At 47.3% G+C, this 21,365-nt stretch overlaps 1 protein-coding gene across 1 annotated transcript; it reads left to right on the top strand.

Annotated features, from left to right (window-relative positions):
- The first annotated feature begins 4,228 nt into the window (after positions 1-4,228).
- Positions 4,229-21,296, top strand: Kctd13 (potassium channel tetramerization domain containing 13). The gene is made up of 6 exons (XM_028885535.2): positions 4,229-4,668; positions 6,053-6,222; positions 17,685-17,774; positions 17,882-17,934; positions 18,594-18,789; positions 20,544-21,296. The coding sequence occupies exons 1-6, from the start codon at positions 4,425-4,427 to the stop codon at positions 20,778-20,780; spliced, it is 990 nt and encodes a 329-aa protein (XP_028741368.1). The 5' UTR covers positions 4,229-4,424; the 3' UTR covers positions 20,781-21,296.
- The last annotated feature ends 69 nt before the right edge of the window (positions 21,297-21,365 follow it).

The following is a 21,365-nucleotide window of genomic DNA, read 5'->3' as shown; positions in this document are numbered from 1 at the left end:
TTCATCATGGCCAGAAAAAAAATAAAAAAAGAAAAAAAAATTAAAAAAAGAAAAAAAGATTCTGAATAGGTGAAATGAAATAAATGGGTATGCAGAGACACAGGCAAAACTAAGAATTCCTTAAGTTTTGAAATAGTAGCCTGAGCAAAGCTATCCAACCCAAACCAAACAAAAAAACGGGCCTAAGAATATATTCTCGCCTGGCAGTGGTGGCGCATGCCTGTAATCCCAGCACTCAGGAGGCAGAGGCAGGTGGATCTCTGTGCATTTGAGGCCAGCCTGGTCTACAAAGCAAGTTCTAGGACAGCCAGAGCTACATAGGGAAACCCTGTCTCAACAACAACAACAAAAAAAACAAACAAACAGAACAAAACAAAAAGAATATATTCTCAATTGTACAGCCTGTGGAGGTGGTTGTAGGACTCACTAACCCTTGGTTGATGGAGTGATGTGCCTTAAAAAAAGGGGGGGGGGCGGAGTTGTGGGTGGAGAGATGACTCAGTGGAGAGATGGCACTGACTGCTCTTCCGGAGGACTCAGGTTCAAGTCCCAGAATCCACATGGTGTCTGTAACTCCAGGTCTAGGGGATCTGATTCCCTCTTCTGGCCTCCTAAGGCATTGCATGCATGTGGTGCACATACAGACGTGCAGACAAAACACACATAAAATTATGTATCATATGTGTATATATACACATCATATATATATATATATATAAACACACTATATATATGGTGGTTTGAATAAAAATGGTCCCCATAAGCTCATATATTTGCATGCCTAGTTCTCAGTTGATGAACTGTTTGGAAAGGATTAGGAATGTGGCCTTGTTAGAGGAGGTATGTCACTGGGATGGGCTTTTGAGGTGTCTCTCTCTGCCTGCTGCCAGTGAATCAGAATGTAGAGCTCTCAGCTACTTCTCTAGCACCATCCTGCCTGGGTGCCTGCTACCTGGTCCCCACTGTGATGATAATGGACAAAACCTCTGAAACTGTAAGCACATCCGCAGTTAAATGCTTTCTTCTGTAAGCTTGCTGCCTTGGTCATTGCCTCTTCGTAGCAATAGAACACATAGGCGCTCCCCCCCAACCCCCCACCCCGCCGCCTCCGGGTGTGTGTTTTTCTGAGATATTACCTAGCTGTCTATTCCTACCCAGGCAGTGTGCCCAACTGTTTGCAGTATTAGGGACTGAATTAAGGCCTTGAATATTCTAAACAAGTGTTGTTACACTGAGAGACACCTCCATTTTTATTTTTGAGACAAACTTGACCAGGTTGGTCTTGAATTCACTATGTATAGCCCTGGCAGGCCTTGAATTTGAGCCCCCCCCCCCTTGTGGAAGAAAATACTTGTTTAACTATGTAAAGTGTGTTGCATTTGTTTGTGTTGCAGAATAATGGTTTAACTGTGTAAAGATGTGTTGCCGTTTTACCTTGCCTGCCTAAGGCACCTGATTGGTCGAATAAAAAGCTGAATGGCCAATAGCTAGGCAGAGGAGGGAAAGGAGGGATTGGCAGGCAGAGAGAAAAGGGTGGTCAGCCAGTCGGTGGCCAGACAGATAGATACGGATGGAGGAAGCAGAAAAGCAGGATGGACAGTATGTAGGCGAGGTAAATGAGCCTTGTGGCAGCACATAGATGAATAGAAATGGGTTATTTTAAGTTAAAAAAAAAAAAGCTAGCTGGAAACAAGCCTAAGCAAAGGCCAAGCATTCATAATTAATAATAAGTCTCCATGTCATGATTTTGGGGCTGGCAGTCCAAGAAAGCCAGCTACATCCCCCTGTCTCAGTCTCCCAAGTACCTGGGATTGCAGGCATGCACCAAAATGTCTGAACAGCCTTCAGTTTCTTGGAGGGACAAGCAGAGTTCAGTCACCAGAGATAAAGCACTTACAATGCTTTTAGGCACACCTTGGATGCCTTACATGTGAACAGCAAGAAGACAGCCATTAGGAACTGGCATAGAAGCCCAGAAGATAGTCTCATCAAGGAAAGATGAAAGTCTGATATAAAAACCAAAAGGCTCAGGGAGACCTTATTCCAAGAGACAAAAGTAAAAATAAAATAGACATTTTGTTTTTGGATCCTGACAAAATATCAAAATCCAATTCAGCAAGGACTTACCTCCTAGTCATGAGAAGAATGGTGCCCCCAAAGAGAAACACAAAAGGTTTCAGCTGTATCCACTATGACTAAAACTGAGGGTCCCCGTCCCAGGGAGGGCTTCAGGTGAACCTCTGTGGACCTCTGTTTCTGGCAATGCTCTGTAAACAAAGGCCATTAAGATCAAACCACAGTGCTTAGGAATAAGTAGCAAGAGGTTTCAAAAAGAAAAAGAAAAAGAAAGAGAACACCATGGGGAGTCCTATCTTGGCCAAGCACATGTTCAGAACTTATTACAGGATTTGGGGCTTGTTATTTGACCTCATAGTAGGTTTCCAGAAAGGAAGGACTTATGATAGATTGTATACTGGCAGGAAGTAGGGTTTTTTTTTGTTTTGTTTTGTGAAGCAGGGTTTCTCTGTGTAGCCCTGGCTGTCCTGGAACTCACTCTGTAGACCAGGCTGGCCTCGAACTCAAAGATCTGCCTGCCTCTTCCTCCTGAGTGCTGGGATCAAAGGTGTGTGCCACCACTGCCCAGCAAGGGAATACTTTTTTAACTAACTAATCTTTATGTGAATGGAGTTTTGCCTCCATATATGTCTGTGTACCACAGTGGGAAGCAGAAGAGTGTGAGGGATCCCCTGGAACTGGAGTTACAAACATAAAATTAAATAGTTGCTACTTCATAACTGTAATTTTGCTGTTATGAATCATAATGTAAACATCTATGTTTTCTAATGGTCTTAGGTGACTCCTGCGAAATGGTCATTTGACCCCAAAGGGGTCAAGACCCACAGGTTGAGAACTGCTGCCCTAATGCTTCTCTGTGAGTAAAAAGACCCCCACATACTTCCTACAGTAGTCAGCAGAAACACTGTAGGAGATGGCTGTGTTTGGTCACTTAGGTGTCTTGTGTTCAGATGTGATTATGGAAAAGTCTTTTTATCCATCGGAGTGTGACTTTGTCTGAAATTGGTGTTTTGTGAAATTGTGCTCCGAACAGGACAAGACCACAGGCTCCCTCTTGGTGCCAGGCTGGTTCCCGGCAACACCAAGGCTTCAGGAAGGAGAGTGCAAGCCAGCTGCCGGCTGTCAGGAACTGCTTTTTCTTTTTCACTGCCACACTTGAGGGGGAAAATAGAGTTGGCAACCCCCTTTGGTCAGAACACGAAGCCCCTTCATTACCTTCTCTCTAAGACCTTCTAACAGGTCCGCTTTGCTTCTCCACACTTCTCTGTGTCCACGGCAAACCCTCAGGTGTGCACCCGCGCTGAGCAATAGAAGAGACAACTAGACCCAGAGGGAGGAGCTTTGCGCAGGTCTTCCAGTTAGTGACAGGGTAGAAACTAGAATGCTGGCTTTGGCTTTCCATCCAGCAAATCCGCTTCCAGACATGAGGGCAGGCTGTCAGACCGCTGAGGTGTCACCTTAAACAAAAAACCTTCTCTTGTCCACAGTGCGCGCCACTTCCTTCTCTGGGGATTCAACGGTAGGTCTCAAGACAGCTAGGATTGTAAGATCTTCACTAGCCTGTCCAGCCCTATGTTTCCAATCTCCATGTTCCTGCCTAATGGCTCTCCTTGTGTTTTGAGACAGGTATGGCTAGGCTATGTAGCCCAGGCTGGCCCGGAACTCACCATCTTCCTGCCTCAGCCTCCAGGTCTGAAATGACAGTTACACAAGGCTCAGGTTTCTATCTACCCTTCTCCCCGCCTGCAACTGTCTTCATCAGACACTTCACCGACACCTCCTCCGTTAGGCCTTCCAACCTGGGCGTCCCAGTTCCACTTCCCCTGGGAACTTTCTCTGGTTTCTGTGGACGGTTCTTCATCCAAGTGCACTGCGCCGGGGTAGGGAAAACCATGTCCAACGCCCGGTCCTCTGAGCTTGTTTCCTTCCACGCGAATGAAGCGCTGCGCGAGCTGAGACCGTCACGGGCTGCGGTCTTCTCTGCCCGCACGCACAAGGAGCAAAGCGACGGGGTGCTTTGCCAGCCAGGCTCCCCTAGAACCACGCTCCCCACGCCCGCACTCCGGACCGCAACGGCACCCGCGGACTGCGCTTGCTCCAGCCCTTGGCCCCGCCCCCGGGACCCGGCCCCCGGCCCCCGGCCTGGCCGCGCCTGCGCAGCTGCCCGCGCCGGCTTCCGGGTGGAGAGAGCGCGATGGGGCGGAGGGTGGACGGCGAGGAGGAGTAGCGGCGGCGAGTGGGCGTGTGCTCCGAGCCGTCCGGCGCCGGCGCTGGAGTCGCGGGGTCTCTGAGAGCCGCTGCGGGACGCGGAGAGCGCCTGCGACGGCCACCTGCGCCCGCTCCCTGGCATGTCGGCCGAGGCCTCTGGCCCGGCGCCGGCTGCGGCCGGATGCCTGGAGTCCCCTAAGCCCTCGGGTGTGGAGCCTGGCTCCCCCTCGTACAGTCTGAAGCCCCTGACCCCGAACAGCAAGTATGTGAAGCTGAACGTGGGCGGCTCGCTGCACTACACCACGCTGCGCACCCTCACTGGGCAGGACACCATGCTCAAGGCCATGTTCAGCGGCCGCGTGGAGGTGCTCACAGACGCCGGAGGTATGCGTGTCGCTGGTACACGTGCTGCCCTCCAGCCCCCGGTTCGTTCCCGGCTCCCCACGTCCCGTTTTATCTTTTCCTTATTCAAAGTCTCCCTCCTTCCCCAGTCCTTTACTTCCAGCAGTAATCTCTGCCAGACACCCCGTTGCGAGTCTCTTCTCCCCTTAGTTGAGAAAGCCTAGGAAGCAGCCCTGCTGCCAGCAGCACCCCCAGACAACCTTTACCACCCCTTCTCACTGCCCAGCCTTTTGTTTGCCTCTCTGCGGTAGAACCGCCAACAGGCAGCCTGGAGAACGGAAAGATCTTGTGTGTCTGTCAATAACACATGTCCCTGCACTCTCTAGGAATCATCTACAAATGCAGATTGTAGAAAGAGAAGGCTGCTTTGGGTTTGCCAGGGACCTGAGTGAAGGGTGCAGCTTTCCTTGGCAGGTGAACCTTAACCTCCTCGGAGTATTGCCTTTAAATTTGGGACCCACATGCTGTATAGTACAGCCTTAAAGAGAAGGGGTTAACAAAGAGTATGAAAACAAATGCTTAGGAGGTGAAGTTCAGCCTTCAAATACTGAAGATGCAGAAATCAGTTCTTTGATAAGTTTTGTGAAGCGCCAATTAGTGCTAGAGAAGGTTTGGTAAAGGAATCTGATGAGTCTTACAGAGTTAAACACCCTCACCCCACCCTCACCCCAGTGGTGGGCAATCGGGTAGGGCATTGAGTGGGAATGACCAGTACGCAAGAAAATCACAGAGTAAGTTCTTTGAATAATGTTGTCATTATTTTATTATTGTGGTGAACTGGAGGGTTGAGGTGGACATTTTCATTTAAATGAATTAGTTAAAATTAATAGAAGCGGTTAAGTTTATTGGTATAGTAATTGGGTGAGAATTTTCCCGTGGTAAGCTGGGCTTGGTGGCACGTGCCTATAATGCTCCCACGCAGTCTGGGCTGCGTAGTGAGATCCTGCCTTAAATACAACTTTCTCAACGGGCACTGGTCTGTGGTGGCACAAGCCTTTAATCCCAGCACTGGAGACGCAGAGGCAGGCGGATCTCTGTGAGTTCGAGAACAGCCTGGTCTACAGAGTGAGTCCAGGACAACCAAGACATCACAGGAAAAACCTGTCTCAAAAAACAAAACAACAACAAAAGATTTGCCCATGGTGAGAGCCTTCTGACTGCCCAGCAGACTTGGGAGGGAGTTATTCTGTGGCAGGTGTGTGTATGACTCACTGGAGATGTTTGAAAGAGTTCTTGGATGTGGCAGAGGTTTGAAACAGATAAGTGTTTAGGTTTTCTTTTGGCTTTGGAATTCGTTTTCTAAAAACGTGTTAGCGTCAGTCCCCCACCAAGTTATCCTTCCTTTTGCCTTTTCCCACCCCACCAGGTTGGGTGCTGATTGACCGGAGTGGCCGCCACTTTGGTACAATCCTCAACTACCTACGAGATGGGTCGGTCCCACTACCTGAGAGTACCAGAGAACTCGGGGAGCTGCTGGGTGAAGCCCGGTACTACCTGGTCCAGGGCCTGGTTGAAGACTGTCAGCTGGCTCTGCAGGTGAGAACCCCTCCCCAACCCCGTCTGGAGAGAGCCGTCCAGTAGTTAGCTGTCCAACAGAAGACAGAGAGAGATGGCCTAGAGAGCCTGGCTCAGCCTGGTCATAACCCCCAGGCTCTTAGGATTTGGGGGTGCAGTCCTCCGAAGCCTCCCGGCTGCAGTTCACCTGGTGTCAGGACGGTCGTCATTAGCAATACCTGCTCTGTGCCTGCAGCTCTTCCTAGCGTGGCCAACCAACTGAGTGACGTCATTAAACGCAACCCCAGTTCCAGCCTTTCCTGCTCTGAGGTCTTAAGTAGCTCTCTAGGCTAGTGGGGGAGAGGGATACCAATTTATATAATTTAAAATTTTGATTTTTTGTTTTGTTTTATCGAGACAGGGTTTCTCGGTGTAGCTTTGCGCCTTTCCTGGAGCTCACTTGGTAGCCCAGGCTGGCCTCGAACTCACAGAGATCCACCTGCCTCTGCCTCCTGAGTACTGGGATTAAAGGCGTGCGCCGCCACCACCTGGCTAAAAATTTGATTTCTTTGTGTGTGTGTGTGTGTGTGTGTGTGCGCGCGCGTGCCACAGTTGGAGTGCTTGTGGAGGTCAGTCACCGGACAGCTTTCTGCCAGTTTTCTCCTTTTTCACCATGTGCATTCTGGGGATGGAGCACTGGTCATCAGGGTTGGCCACTGAACCGTTTCACCAGCCCGCTCCCACCACGTCTCAGTTTAAGTTGGAATGTAATAACCTCCATGATCTGGTCCTGCCCTGGGAGGCAGTACATCCCCCTACCCCACCCTGTGACTTCCAACCCTTCAGGGCTTTTTTATTTTTAATTTTTTTCAATGCTGAAATTCTTTCCTCAAATGAAGTATCATAGAAGTGGAGCCGTACTCCATAAACAGGGCTGGGGGTTCCAGGCCCTCCCCACCTGCTCTGTTTCTAGGGTCCCCTCTGCCGTGCCTGGGAACCTTGAGCCTGTCAGTTCCTGCCTCTAGCATTCTGTTCTCATGTTCCAAAAGATAAGAAAAATAAATACAATGTAGTAAGTTTCAACCAACTTTTTGTATTGCTCAGGGTTTTTGTAATAATACAGTCGTAGATTGTAAGTTGTGTGTCTTGAATGCCTGTTGTAAATTAAAAAGTGGAGACTGAACTACTGTTCTTTCAGGAATGCTTATTGCTTTTAACTTTTTGTTTATTTATTTATTGTGGGTGTGGGTACACCATAGCATGTCTGTGAAGGTCTCCCTTCTTCCTCCTTCACCTCCAGCAATAACAATCAATGGTATATGCCAGATGCTTTCTTCCTGCCATGTAGGTCCCGGGGATTGAACGCAGGCCTTCAGGCTGGGTGGCAAGCGGCTTTACCCACCGAGCCACCGAGCTGGCCTGCTTTTTAATTCCTGAAGTCCAAAAGTACAGATTTCTTTTGGACAGTATACATATTTTCCAACCTTTTTATCCTGTAGCCCATAGGAAAAAAACTTGATTTTGTGCTTGTATATTTCAAAGCATTTTGTGAAGGGGTGCTGTTAATAAAATGCCCCTTAATATATCACTTCCTTCACTCACCCCCTTCCCTGTCTTTAAAGTTTGAGACCTGTTATACTTATTTTATGACCCATTAAAGAGTTACCATGTAGCAGCTTGAAAATACTGAATTTTGATCTTTTTAAAAAATATTCTTTGGGGAGTTGCATATGCCACATCTAATGTGTGGAGACCAGAGGGCAGCTTTGGAGACCAGATCCTCTTCTACCTTGTGGGACCTGGGGAGGGGGAGAGCAAATTCAGGTTGTCAGGTTCTGCCTCCTTTCCCCTCTGAGCCACCTGACTGGCCCTGACCTAGATCTTGGAAGTACAGTCCTGCTCAGTTACTTTATCTTTTAAAAAAAATTTACTTATTTTTATTTTATGTGCATTGGTGTTCTGCCTGTATGCATGTCTGTGTGAGGATGCCAGATTTTGTAGTTACAGACAGTTGTTAACTGCCATGTGGATTGAATTGAACTTATGACCTCTGGAAGAGCAGTCAGTGTTCTTAACCGCTGAGCCATCTCTCTGGCCCCTTATCTTGCATTCTTAAGACAGGGTCTAGCTGTACTGTAGCCCAGGTTGGCCTTGATCTCAGGATCCTCCTGCTTCAGCCTCTTGAGTGCTGGGATCACAGATGTACGTGCCTAGCTCTGCTCTGTAACTGAAATAGAGCTAATGTCATTGCACACCCACTGTGTCAGGAGGGATTTTGCTGTCTGCGGGTCGGTACATCTTGTACCCTTGGTTAACCTACATGGGTACAAAGAAACATTAGGGATGCATTCAAAGCCAGTGTATTCAGTTGAGTGTGGCACTTCCTTTCCATGCTCCAGCAGCTTCTTCCCATGTGGTCCTCAGGGCATGCCAGAGCATCACTGGTCTAGGCAAATCTTGGCTCTTTCATTCCCAATCCCTTGTCCATTTTCCCTCACTCCTATCCCTGTCCCTTACTAATGTATTCATACATATGCTTGGATTATACATCTTCCCTCGAAAAACTAAAGCGTTTCTGTATACGTGCTTTTGGTGTATGTATGTTTACATAAATGTCACTTAGCTGAGGATCTTGCCATTTTTCACTCACCACTTCTTGCAGGATCTAGTCACACTGTGTGGACTGCTGTGCAGGAATCCATACTGTTGGCTCACCGTATTCATACATTCTGGAGTTTGGTGCTTGCTTTCTCCTTCCTGCCTCCACAAACAGTGCCACCTTGGGCATCCTGAATGTGTCCCCTTCTGGTCCTGTTCAATTCTATAGCTAGAGAATTACTAGGCCATTGGACACATGCATGCAAGCCAGATTTCATTTTCTCAGATGTTTACATTGCTTTATCCTCCTGATAGGCAGTGTATAAGAAACCTCATTCCAGCAACTCTCAGTAATCCTCGCCATCTTCCATCTTTCTAATTTTACCATGCTGATAGGTGTGGAGTGATCTCATTGAACTCCGCAAGCTTCTCATTACTAATGAGGTTGAGTATCTTTCTCATACATACTCACTCGCCTTTTTAGAGTCTCCTTCTGCGATTGCTTTATATATTTACCCAATTAACTCCCCGGTTTCTTGTCTTCTTGTTCCTTAACGGGAGATCCTTGACTATTTTAGTTTAGTTCCTAGGAGAATTAAGTCATATTACATAAGAGCATTATTACATATCCTCTAAAGCATGTATTAATATGAAAAAATTGGCTTTTCTCTTAAGCATCAATGATGCTGTATACCTGCTATGCTTGGGACCATGGTGGCACATGCCTGTAATCCCAGTAGTCAAGAGGAAAAGGCAGAATTGTAAACTCAAGTCCCATAACAGTTACATAGGAGCTGGGCATAGTGGATCTCTGCATTTCAGGACAGGATAGCCAGAGCTACGCAAAGATACACTGTCTTTTTTTTTTAAGAGTTACATAGGGAAGCTGGGTGGTGGTAGTGCGTACCTTTAATCCTAGCACTTGGGAGGCAGAGGCAGGAGGATCTCTGTGAGTTAGAGGCCAGCGTGGTCTACAGAGTGAGTTCCAGGACAGCCAGGACTACACAAAGAAAGAAACAAACAAACAAAAAAACCTTCAAATTTTTTTTGGCTTTCAAGGGTCAGGTTTAAATATTGCCAGTATTTTCTCTTAGAATGTCACTTGCCTGTGGAATAGAGTTGTGTGTGTGTGTTTTATTAAATTGTATTCAGTCTTGTATGTGGGTATGTGTGTGCCACACTGCATGTAGGATTCAGTTCTCTCCTGTCCACATGTGTGCCCTCAGGACCAGACTCAGGTTGTCAGGCTTGATGACATTCATATTTATGTGCTGAGCCATTTTGCTGGCCCGAGATCCTTAAATTTTTAAATTACAAAAGCCATCTATTTATGTATGTAAATGTGTTATATGTGTATGGGGGTGTGCGAGTTTGTGTGGATATGTACACATGTGCGTAAGTGTGGTGCCAGAGCTTAGCATCAGTGTCTTCCTCAGTCACTTTCCACATTATTTCTTGTTTTATAGTTTTTAAATTGGTGACAGGGTCTTACTTTGTTGCTCTGCTTGGCCTGGCCTTGCTCTGTAGGCCAGACTGGCCTCACCCCACAGAGACCTGCGTCCGGCTTACTCTGAGACAGGCTCTCGCTGGAACTGGAACTCACGGACTTGGCTGGCCTTCGGGCAGTGAGCCCCAGGGACTTGTCTGTCCCTACCTCCTGAGCTGTGGAGTCAGATGTCTGTCCTGGGATTTTTAGGTGGATGCTAGGACTCTGAACTCGGTGCTCATGGTTGTATGACAAGTAATTTATTGACTGAACCATCTCTCCAGCCCCAACACCTGTTATTTTTAAAGCAGTCTTATCAACTATAGAAGTTTAGGAAATGGATCACCAAAAAGATTAAGCTCCAGATTTTTTCTACTTTTTTTGTGTGTGTGCATGTGTATATGTCTGTTCACTAAAATATGGCCATGTTGTATGTACTGTTTTGTATACTGCTTTTATTTTTTGACATTGTTAATAATTGATAACTTTCTATATCAATAAAGTTAATCTAACATCCAGGGCAAATGCTCCAGCTTCTCCAGTTCTGCCTGAAATGTGTTAAGCCGTTCATTTAAACCAAGAACTGTAGTCGAGAGTATCACATTGTGTCTGGCGATGTTCTGTAAGTCTCTTCCAATCTGGAACAGATTGTTCGGCTTTTTGGTTTTTTCTTGTTTTCCTTATGAAGCTGAGTTGTTAAAGATACTGCCTATACAGTGGTCTGCTCACCAGATTTGCCTGATTGTTCAGTCCTGGTGTCATTTGGTGCAAACCCTGATGTGTCCTGAATTTCCTATAAATTAGACATAAATGTAAAGGTTTGATGTTAAGCATTTTGGTTAGAGTACATTCTAGGAGGAATAATGTTTTCATACTGTATTACATCAAGATACCCATGATGTGGCTGATATGACTAATATGCTCAGAACTGGTCCCTGAATTCAGATGATAAGTTGAGTCCTCCACTGCAGTTATATTTCCTAGGTGCCAACTATAAATTCATCTGTGTGGTATTAATTTGGGCGTTGTGCAAGTGGCAGTTGCCTGTCAGCAACATACCAACTGATATTCCTTGCCTAAGTCAGTAATTTCATTAGGGTTATTCATTAGGGATAATTATAGGTTTAGCATTTCTTTAGTGTTGTTCCATGGGGTCACTTATAAAGTTGTGCTTTATACTATCAACCGAGCAGTTTTGACATTAATATAGTCAAAATGGCGTTTTCCCCAGTGGTGTTTGTATGTATCCCTTGGTGTGGGAGGAGGGTTACTGAGGTTTTTTTCCTATTCTACTTTTTTTTTTTTTATTAGCTTTATAGTTTTATATACAGATCTTTTTATATATGGACTTTAAAAAGGATTTTGTGTGCGTGCGTGCGTGTGTGTGTGTGTGTGTGTGTGTGTGTGTGTGTGTATTTTGCCTGCAGTGTGTGTATGTGGGCCACATGCATGCCTTATGTATTGGATCCCCTGGAACTGGAGTTAAGGATGGTTGTGAGCCACCATATGGGTGCTGGAAACTCAACCTGAATCCTCTGCAAGAACAGAAAGTGCTCTTAGCCCTTGAGCTATCTCTCCAGCCCCTCATGTGTGGACATTTTAATCTCAATGACACTCATTTTTGTAAATGTAAATTATGAAGGGACTTAACGTGTGTGTGTGTGTGTGTGTGTGTGTGTGTGTGTGTGTGTGTGTGTGTGGTTTTTCAAGACAAGATTTCTCTGTAGCCCTGGCTGTCCTGGAACTCACTTTGTAGACCAGGCTGTCCTCGAACTCACTGATATCCACCTGCCTCTGCCTCCCTGGTGCTCGAATTTAAGGAGGGCACCAAGCCTTTAATCCCAGCACTTGAGAGGTAGTGGCAAGTGGAACTTTGTGAGTTTGAGGCCAGCCTGGTCTACAAAAGTGAGTTCGGGGCTGAGGCAGATGGCTCAGAGGTTAAGAGCACTGACTGCTCTTCCAGAGGTCCCGAGTTCAATTCCCAGCAACCATAATGGTGCCTCACAACCATCTATAATGAGATCTGGTGCCCTCTTCTGGTATGCAGACATATATACAAACAGAACACTGTCTACTTAATAAATAAATAAATCTGAGAGAAAAAAAAAAGACACATTAAAAAAAAAGTGAGTTTGAAGACAGCCAGGACTGTTACAGAGAAACCTAGTTTTGAAAAAGCATAAGTAAGTGAATAAATAATGAATAAAGGTGTTTGCCACCACTGCCCTGCTTTTTAACTTTTTTCCTTCTACAGAATAAGTTAGTTTTCCAGGTACCATCTATTAAACAGTTTTTGATAGCTAGTATCCAAAATGGCCACAAGTGATTTTTGCCTCCCTGGGATTCAGGGTCTTATGTAGTCCTCTCCCACACTGAATAGGACTGACATGCAACCATGTTGTAGAGGTCCATAGTGTAACTGGAAAGACAGGGTCTCAGGTAGTTGCCAGGTGACTTTGAACTCTGATCTTTCTGCCTCTACCTCCTAAATGCCAAGCTTTCAGGTATGTAGCCCCACACAGCTCTAATGTGTGACTTTTGGAGCCAGCTCAGAAAAGGCATAGCGTCTGCCTCTTGGACAGTTCACTCTGGTAAGCAAGTCATTGTGTGTGAACCCAAACAGCCCTTGGGAAGTCTCGCCGGTGAGAAACTAGAACCTGCTGTCAGCAGACTCCAGCTGTGTGGGTCAACTTTATCGGAAGTACATCCTCTAGGTCTGATCCAGTATTGAGATGATGCACTCTTGGCCAGCATCTTGTTTTGTATTGTTTTTAGTTTTGAGACAAGGTCCCCTTATTATCCCAGGCTAGCCTTGAACTCAAGATGTTCTTCTTCCCACCTCTCAAAGACTGGAACTACAGCATATGCGACTATGGCCAGCTGTGGCCATCATCTAGACCCGAGTTCGTGGGAGACCATGGGCCAGCCTGAAGTTCCGGCCCTCGGAAATGAAAGGAGGCGATGCTGAGTGATTGTTGTGTGGGCCGCTGTGTTTGTCATTGTTGTCGTCATCAAGAGGTAACAGATGATGGGGTTACTCCCGGACGCGGCAGGATTGGCACATAGGAACTCAGAGACCATGATAACAAGTACAGGTCCAAACCAGACAACATCTGGGCACTGAGAAGGGGAGTGGACACAAACCCACCCCAACCAGGAATCTGTTTGCAATGGATACCTTCTGGGAAAGGGAAAATCCGTGGTCTCCAGTGGCGCGTCACTGGGCATATCTATCAACCACACTCCGCGGCAGTGTCCAGGAGTAGATGGCCAACAAAACAGACTCCATGTTTTTGTTTTGTTTCCTGTCTTACTGGCTTTCTTTTTCTTTACTTTTCTTTTCTTTTTTTTTTTTTTTTTCTTTTTTGAGAGAAAACATGATGTTGGGTGGGTGGGGAAGGGAGGTGGAGAGAATCTGAGAGGAGTTAGGAGAAAGAATATAATCAAAAAAATGTAATAAATTGGAAAAAGGAGGTGACAAATTGTGCATTCTGGTGTGTGGGGTGTTCTATGCAAAACCATCAAATGGCAAGCCTTTAATCCCAGCACTCAGGAGGTAGAGGCATATGGACTGCTTCATGAGCTCCAGGCCAGCCTGGTCTGCAGAGGGAGTTCCAGGCCAGCCTGGTCTGCAGAGGGAGCTCCAGGCCAGCCTGAGCTAGTTTCTTATTGCTGATGGCTGCAGAGGAGAGGGTAGGCTAAAGAAGTGAACAGTGGACAACAAGGCCGGGGACTGTTATCTGTACATCCCCAGCTTTCCAGCTGACACACACGATTAACAAATGGCTGCCAGGCAAAGATTAAATGCAGGCCATTCCCAGGAAAATGTAATCTAGAGATAAATTCAAGGGTGTGATTTTGAAGTTCTTTGTTCAGACTCCAGAAGTCCCCAAAGAGATGCCCAGAGACTCATTCAGTCACATTATTAGCACTTTGTTTTTTAGGCAGGACTTTCCTTTGTTTTGTTGGTTTTCAAGACAGACTTTCTCTGTGTAACACTCCTGACTCTCTTGGAGCTTGATTTGTAGACCAGGCTGGCCTTAAACTCACAGAGATCCACCTGCCTCTGCCTCCTGAGTGCTGGAATTAATGGCATGAGCCACCACTGCCTAGCCAGGATCTTTCTTTGTAGCACAAGCTGATCTCATGATCCTCCTGCCTCAGCCTTCTAAGAACTTCATTACAGGAATGTGCTTCCACATTCATCCAAATGACAGCTCTTCTAAGGACCTTAAGATTTTGATGTCCTGGTGGGCACACCTTGAATCCCAGCACTCAGAGGCAGGGGCCTTACAATGAGATGAGTCTAAGAAAAAGTAAAAATTTTAAAAAGGCAGCTTAAGATGTGGTGCCTCTCGGCAGCCTGTTTACAAGCCCAAAGTAGTCAAAAGCTCTTTTGTAGAGGTTATAGGTGTGGTTTTTCTCTTACGATATGAGCCCCAAGACTTAGAAGACAATAAGTATCTAAGACATTGGCAGGGACATCACCCGGACTTAAAAGGGCAGGCACAGCTGAAGAGAAAGAGGGGTTTGGACAGTGAAACTTAGCATTTGAGAAGCAGGCTGAGGAAACCGGGCCTATGAACATCTTTTGGGAAAAGAATGATAGCTCTGGGCATCTGAACCATGTGAACCATAACTGGTCAGATGTGGGCGTCAAAGGGTCCCCAATGTTTGTCCCAGTGACTTGCAAACTCTAGGACCAGTCACTTCTGTGTGCCTCCTGTTGTCTTGAACAAGGACATTCCTAGTGGGCCACTGGAGGAGACGACATGCCTGTAGTTCACAGCTCTTCAAGTAGAAAGAAAATGCCCTTCATGAGCTGAAATTGGTGACCTGTACCCAGATGGCCCCATCCCAACCTGAACCTGGTGTAGATTTTCTGTGCTTTGAGCTGCCAATGTAATGGGTGAGACTTGGAGACTCTTAGGAGTGTGTTTGGTTTTTGTTTTGTTTGCGTGTGAATCCATGCAGGCGACAATGGAGCCAGCCTTGAGTCAGCCCCAGTGAGGTAAGGCAGGTGAAGCTGGTCATAAAGACAATGAGGCCTTCATCTTCTTTTGCATTGTTTTCTCTGGAGAAACCAACTGTTGTAAAGATACTCAAGCAGACCTAGGGAGGTCCTGGTGGCAAAGGTTAGATCCTTGGTGCTGTGCGTGCCTTCCTGGGAGAACCTGTACCAGAGGGCCTAAGCCGCCCGAATGAATTCCTGACCCACAGGAAAAGAAAATCAGATTCCTTTTGTTAACTTGGGCTATTTGTTACACAGTGTTCCCTGCTCCCTACACTTACCCTCCTCAGTTCTCAGATGTGCACATTCATCTCTTTCCAGGTTCTGTGTGCTTTGGTGTGAGTTTTGTCTCTGCACCAAAACTGGTTCCGTTATTTTGCCTTCATAGTGTGTGTTTATGTCTTATAGAGTTGGTGCTTCAAAACTGACTTAGTAATGGCAGACTTTTATGCTTCTATTGTTTGTTTTTGTGTTTTGAGATAGTCTTATGAAGTAGGCCAAGCTGCTTTCAAACTTGATAACCTCTGCCTTCCAAGTGCTTTGATTACAGCTGTACACATTCCTGGCTCTTCATTGTTTTTTGTTTTGAGACAATATTGATGCAAAGTCCTCGATAGCCTCAAACTCTCTGTGTAGACCAAGCTAGCCTTGCACTTGTGGCTATGCTCACCATCTGCCTCCTGGGATTACGGTGTACTGTTTTCCATTTGTGATCTATCTGAGAGCGGGGTCTGCTGTGCTGTCTAGGCTGCTCTCACATCCCAAGTTCACGAGGCCCTCCCACCTCAGCCTCTTTCTAGCTGGGCCTTAAGGCACCTGCTGCCATGCCTGTCTTTCCACGTTAATTTTACACACACACACACACACACACACACACACACACACACACACACCAAACAAACAAACAAACAAACAAACAAACAAAGTAACTAACAAAAAACCCTCTTAGCTGGGCATGGCGGCACACACCTTTAATCCCAGCACTCAGAGGTAGGTGGATCTCTAAGTTCGAGGCCAACCTGGGCTACAGAGTGAATTTGAGGCCATGCCAGAACTATAGAGAAACCCTGTCTCAAAACAAACAAACGAGCAAACAGAACTCTTAAGGTGATGGCATATTCCTTTAATCCCAGCACTCAGGAAGCAGAGGCAGGCAGATCTTTGAGTTCAAGGCCAGCTGGGTCTACATGGTGAGTTCCAGGACAGCAAGGGTACATGGAGAAACCCTGTCTCAAAAAACTAAAAAACAAAACAAAACAAAAATCTCTCAAAAAATAATTTCTGTAATTTGTCTCAAAATTGTACCTTTAGAGACAGACATGATCTGGCATATTCCAACATTTGGGAAGCTGAGGCAGGAGGATTGTTTAGGGTTTTTTTTTTTGTTTTGTTTTGTTTTGTTTTGTTTTGTTTTGTTTTGTTTTTGAGACAGGCTGTTACTATATAGATTAGGCTCGTCTTATTTGCAGAGATCCATCTGCATCTGCCTCCCAAGTGCTGGGATTGAAGGTGTGCTCCATTATTGGCAGGCTAATACAAGAGATTGTAAATTCAAGGTCAGCCTGAGCAATTTAGCAATGCTGTCTCAATATTTTAAAAATTAAATATTAATTTTTAAGAAGGGTGAAGGGTATAGGTCAGTGAGGATAGACTACTTGATTGGTATTCCCTCATGGTCCTGTGTTCAACACCCAGCCCTGCAGAGATCAACAGCCCCCTTGTACTCAGCCAGGCCTCTTCACTCAGCAGATGTGTACTGATCATCACCGGTACAGTCCTCAGGAAGACCATAAATATAAAAACAGAGGCGGGCCGGGCGGTGGTGGCGGCGCACGCCTTTAATCCCAGCACTCGGGAGGCAGAGGCAGGCGGATCTCTGTGAGTTCGAGGCCAGCCTGGGCTACCAAGTGAGTTCCAGGAAAGGCACAAAGCTATATAGAGAAACCCTGTCTCGAAAAACAACAAAAAAAAAAAAAAAAAAAAAAAACAAAGGCGGACCTAAGTGCTGTGAAGAAAAGGAACCAATAATCTGAGCCCGGGGAAGCCATGGTAGCGAGGCCCTGGAGCGGGGCTGGCGCTGTGGGGGTCAGCATGCTGAGTTGAGAACTGAAGAGTCAGCTTTGCACACGGCTCAGTGAACCCCAGGCAGGCTGACCAGTGCGGGGTCCAGGAGGGCACAGCTGGGTGTCTAAGGAACAGCAGGTTGGCAGGGTAAGGGGAGAGCTGCAGGGAGGGCACCAAAGCCCAGCCAGTGCGGCGATTTCCAAAGCTAAATCTGGAGTGGTCACATCGCTGTGAGCCTTAGAGACTCTAAAGTGTGTTTTCAACCCCACGCAGCTCCAGAAGCCGTTATTTAAGTGGTGAGTGAACACTGGTTGTCCTGCTAATCACCTTCCACTTCCTCCGCAGCAAAAAAGGGAGAACCTGTCCCCGCTGTGCCTCATCCCCACAGTGACGTCACCCCGGGAAGAGCAGCAGCTCCTGGCCAGCACCTCCAAGGTGAGGAGGCCCTGGAGCCCTGTGGGTTGGAGGGTAGTTGATGGCTGCTGTCCTCTCCCGGTTGGTCGGGTCTCTTGACTCCACCCTCCTTCGGCTTTCCCCTGCAGCCTGTGGTGAAACTTCTGCACAACCGCAGTAACAACAAGTACTCCTATACCAGGTGAGCGCGAGGGGACGTGGGTGTGACCGTGTGTTCACGTACTGGGGGCGTGGGTGGGACTGTGGGTGTTCACGTACTGGGGGCGTGGGGTCTGGCATGTTGATGTGCGGGGCAGAATCCTAGGGTTGAGTAGGGCTCTGTTCCTGTCCCTCGGAGGATTATGGTTACATAAAGAGACTCCAGAATGCCTGCCTTTTGAATGCCCCATTCCAGCTGTGCCACCTGCCCTCAGTAAATGAGGTGTAGGCCAAGACTATGATAATGGTTGGCATAGGCTAGCTCCTTATTTCCTATACAATTGGTCTCAATGTGTCTGTTGACTTATCCACTCTCCCAATGGTCTGAGGAAGTGTTGATCTCCATCTAGAGATGATATTGTGGCACCAAGGGATAAAATAACCTCCTTAATATTGCTCAGTTAAAATGTAGCAGAACTGGAGTGCCTGGTGATGGCCTGGCTGAAAGCCTGCACCAGGAACCTCTGTGCCATGCGGTCAGTGGGTCAGTGATTTGCTCAGCAAATGCCTCCCTTCTGAGAGGCCTACACAGTTGGAAGTCCCCTGCTGGGCAGGACTGGAGTGCTGGGAATCTGGGCCCCTCTGGGGGGAGGTGAGGGAGAGAAGACAGTCCCCTAAGGCCTGCTGGACCCTGGTCCTCAGCACTTCAGATGACAACTTACTGAAGAACATCGAGCTGTTTGACAAACTGGCCCTACGCTTCCATGGGCGGCTGCTCTTCCTCAAGGATGTCCTGGGGGACGAGATTTGCTGCTGGTCTTTCTACGGGCAGGGCCGAAAAATCGCCGAAGTGTGCTGCACCTCCATAGTCTATGCTACAGAGAAGAAGCAGACCAAGGTCAGAGGGGATCAAGGAGGGGTGGGAGGTAGGACTGGGACCCTGGACAGAGGCAGATCAGGAGTCAGGCAAGGGCAAGATCTTTGGGCATCAAGGGCCAGAGTTCTAAGGCCGTGGTTGAATAGCTTGGGTAGGTCTCACTTCAGTGATCTCTGTTTCTCTACCTTTGAAATGAGGCTGTAAAATTAGAGCCAGGTTCCATTTTTTTGTTTTTTTGTTGTATTTTTTTTTTTTTTTTTTTGGTTTTGATTTGGTGCTGGGGATTGAGCCCCAGGCCTTGTTGTTTAGAGCATGGTTGGTTTTTGCTGTTGTTGATTTCACTAGTTTGTTTTTGTTTTTTTTTTTTTTTTTTGAGACAGGGTTTCTCTGTGTAACCCTGGCTGTCCTGAAACTCACTTTGTAGACCAGGCTGGTCTGGAATTTACAGAGATCCTCCTGCCTCTGTCTCCCGAGTGCTGGGATTAAAGTCATGTGCCACCACTGACCAGTCAGTACCCAATCTGTGTTAGGCACCACCCTAGACTCCAAACCACAGGTATAACATGTTGAGCAGAGTACAAGTCCCTCCTCTGTGGTGTGTGTTGAGGAATCTTTCCCTTTTCCCTGTCTGCCAATGAACTTATGCGTTCAGACCCAAGCCAAGCATCCTTTCTCTTTGGACACCTTTGCTCGTGAGATTTCAATACTATTGCCCCAAAGTTGGTCAAACTCCCTTTTTAGCTGGACAAAGCGCTGTGGTATAGGGTAGAACAGTGTCTGCAGAGCAGTACTGTGCCTCTTCCTTTCCGATGTCCCCTCGCTAATATTAGCCTGGTACTTGTCACTTGGTGGAAGTACTGAGAAACATTGATCAAAGGCATGGAATAGATACCTCAACTTCCAGAAGGTTTTTCTGCGATTAGGAAGCTAGGAAGGTACAAACTGTTAGGAGGTAGCTTAAGGGGAAGGTGTGGGGTGTACACCTCTAAGTCCACCTAACTGAGAGGCAGTCTCGCCCAGTTGTACTGGCTGGCCATGTGCAAGAGGACTGCAAGTTCAAGGCCATCTTGGGCAACCTAGTCAGACTCTGTCTTCAAATAATTAGTCCAGTAGTAAACAAATAAGGGTATGGGTGCATCTCAGCAGAACTGGTCTAGCATGCCCGAGACTCTGAGTTTAATCCTCAGTATTGTAAAGAAGGAAAGGCAAGCTACGTTCATTATTGACTTCCAAGACTGCCCAGCACAATGCCACCTTTCCTGCTTTAGTTCCCTGTTTCCCTTCCTCACTTTGTCTTGACATGAGACGAATTCCTGATCAAGCCTTACACTCCTTGCTGCTGATCCTCGTGTGTTTTCTTTATCTGCCCCCTCTCGAGTTGGCCAAACACCGCATTCCCAGCAAGGCCTTGCCTGACTCCCTCTTGAGAGATGAAACCCCCCAGGAAAGGCCATTTTCACCCCTTCCTCCTAACTCTGCACACAGATTGTCCTCATCTGACTTGATGGAGGTTTAGGAAGTGTGTTCTCCACCTAGACTGCCAGCATGCTGAGGGCAGCATTTGTTGTCACTGCTGTATTCCCGATGCTTAGAACAACCCCTGGAGAGCGGCCGTACTGGGGATTTGTTAGCTGATGAGCATTCCAGGAGACTGGTCAGTGAAGGATGACTGCCTGTCTTCAGGGCCTGGAGGAGAGCCCACAGAAGAGCCACCAGGGAAGGACTGTGGGACTGGGACAGAGGGTAGGAGCTACAGGTTGCTGGTGTTTTTGCAGGTGGAATTCCCTGAGGCTCGGATCTTCGAGGAGACACTGAACATCTTGATTTATGAGACTCCCCGTGGCCCAGATCTAGCTCTCCTGGAGGCCACAGGGGGTGCAGCTGGAGGTGGTGGGGCAGGCCGAGGGGATGATGAAGAGAACCGAGAGCACCGTGTCCGGAGGATTCATGTCCGTCGACATATCACCCACGATGAGCGGCCTCACGGCCAACAGATTGTCTTCAAGGACTGACCTTCGATCTTTCCCCTGCCTTCCTTCCTCTTGCTTCTGGGACCCTCTCTCTGCCCCGGCTCTGCTGGCCAAGTCGTGGGTCTTCCCTCTGTCCCTTCATTGCATGCTATGTTCAGTGGGGCCCTTTCCAGTCACTGCCACTCACTGCTAACAACGCGGTACATTCCAGCATTCCCCTAGGCGGGGCTCTTCAGAAAGCCAGCATCCACCCCTCTTGCACATCCTTGTTCTGCTGTCTGTCTCTTACCATCTAATCTAGAGTGACGCAGACTTCCCCTTCTCTTCTGTTAATACATTGGAAACGTGTAGAGACCCTAGTATCATCAGCCACCTTCCAAGCTGCTCTCCACCATTGCAGAGCAGTCCGCTCCTTCCAGCCTCACTGTCCTCCCTACCTCCTTAACTTTATACTAGGCTGGCCTGGACCTGTACCAGCTCGGCTGTCTTGATCTGGTTCATATTATTTATTATTTTAATTTTCTATTAAATTATTGGAATAAAGTTGAACTAAGAGTCTGCTGCTGCCTCTTGGGTGAGGGATGAGAAGATGCCTGGCTGTTAGCACGGTATAAACATGAGCCTTTG

The sequence above is a fragment of the Peromyscus leucopus genome, chromosome 1 (genome assembly GCF_004664715.2).
Source record: "Peromyscus leucopus breed LL Stock chromosome 1, UCI_PerLeu_2.1, whole genome shotgun sequence".
Classification (NCBI taxonomy): Eukaryota; Metazoa; Chordata; class Mammalia; order Rodentia; family Cricetidae; genus Peromyscus; species Peromyscus leucopus.
The sequence above is the reverse complement of the archived record's forward strand: the minus strand, read 5'-3'. Positions and strand labels throughout refer to the sequence as shown.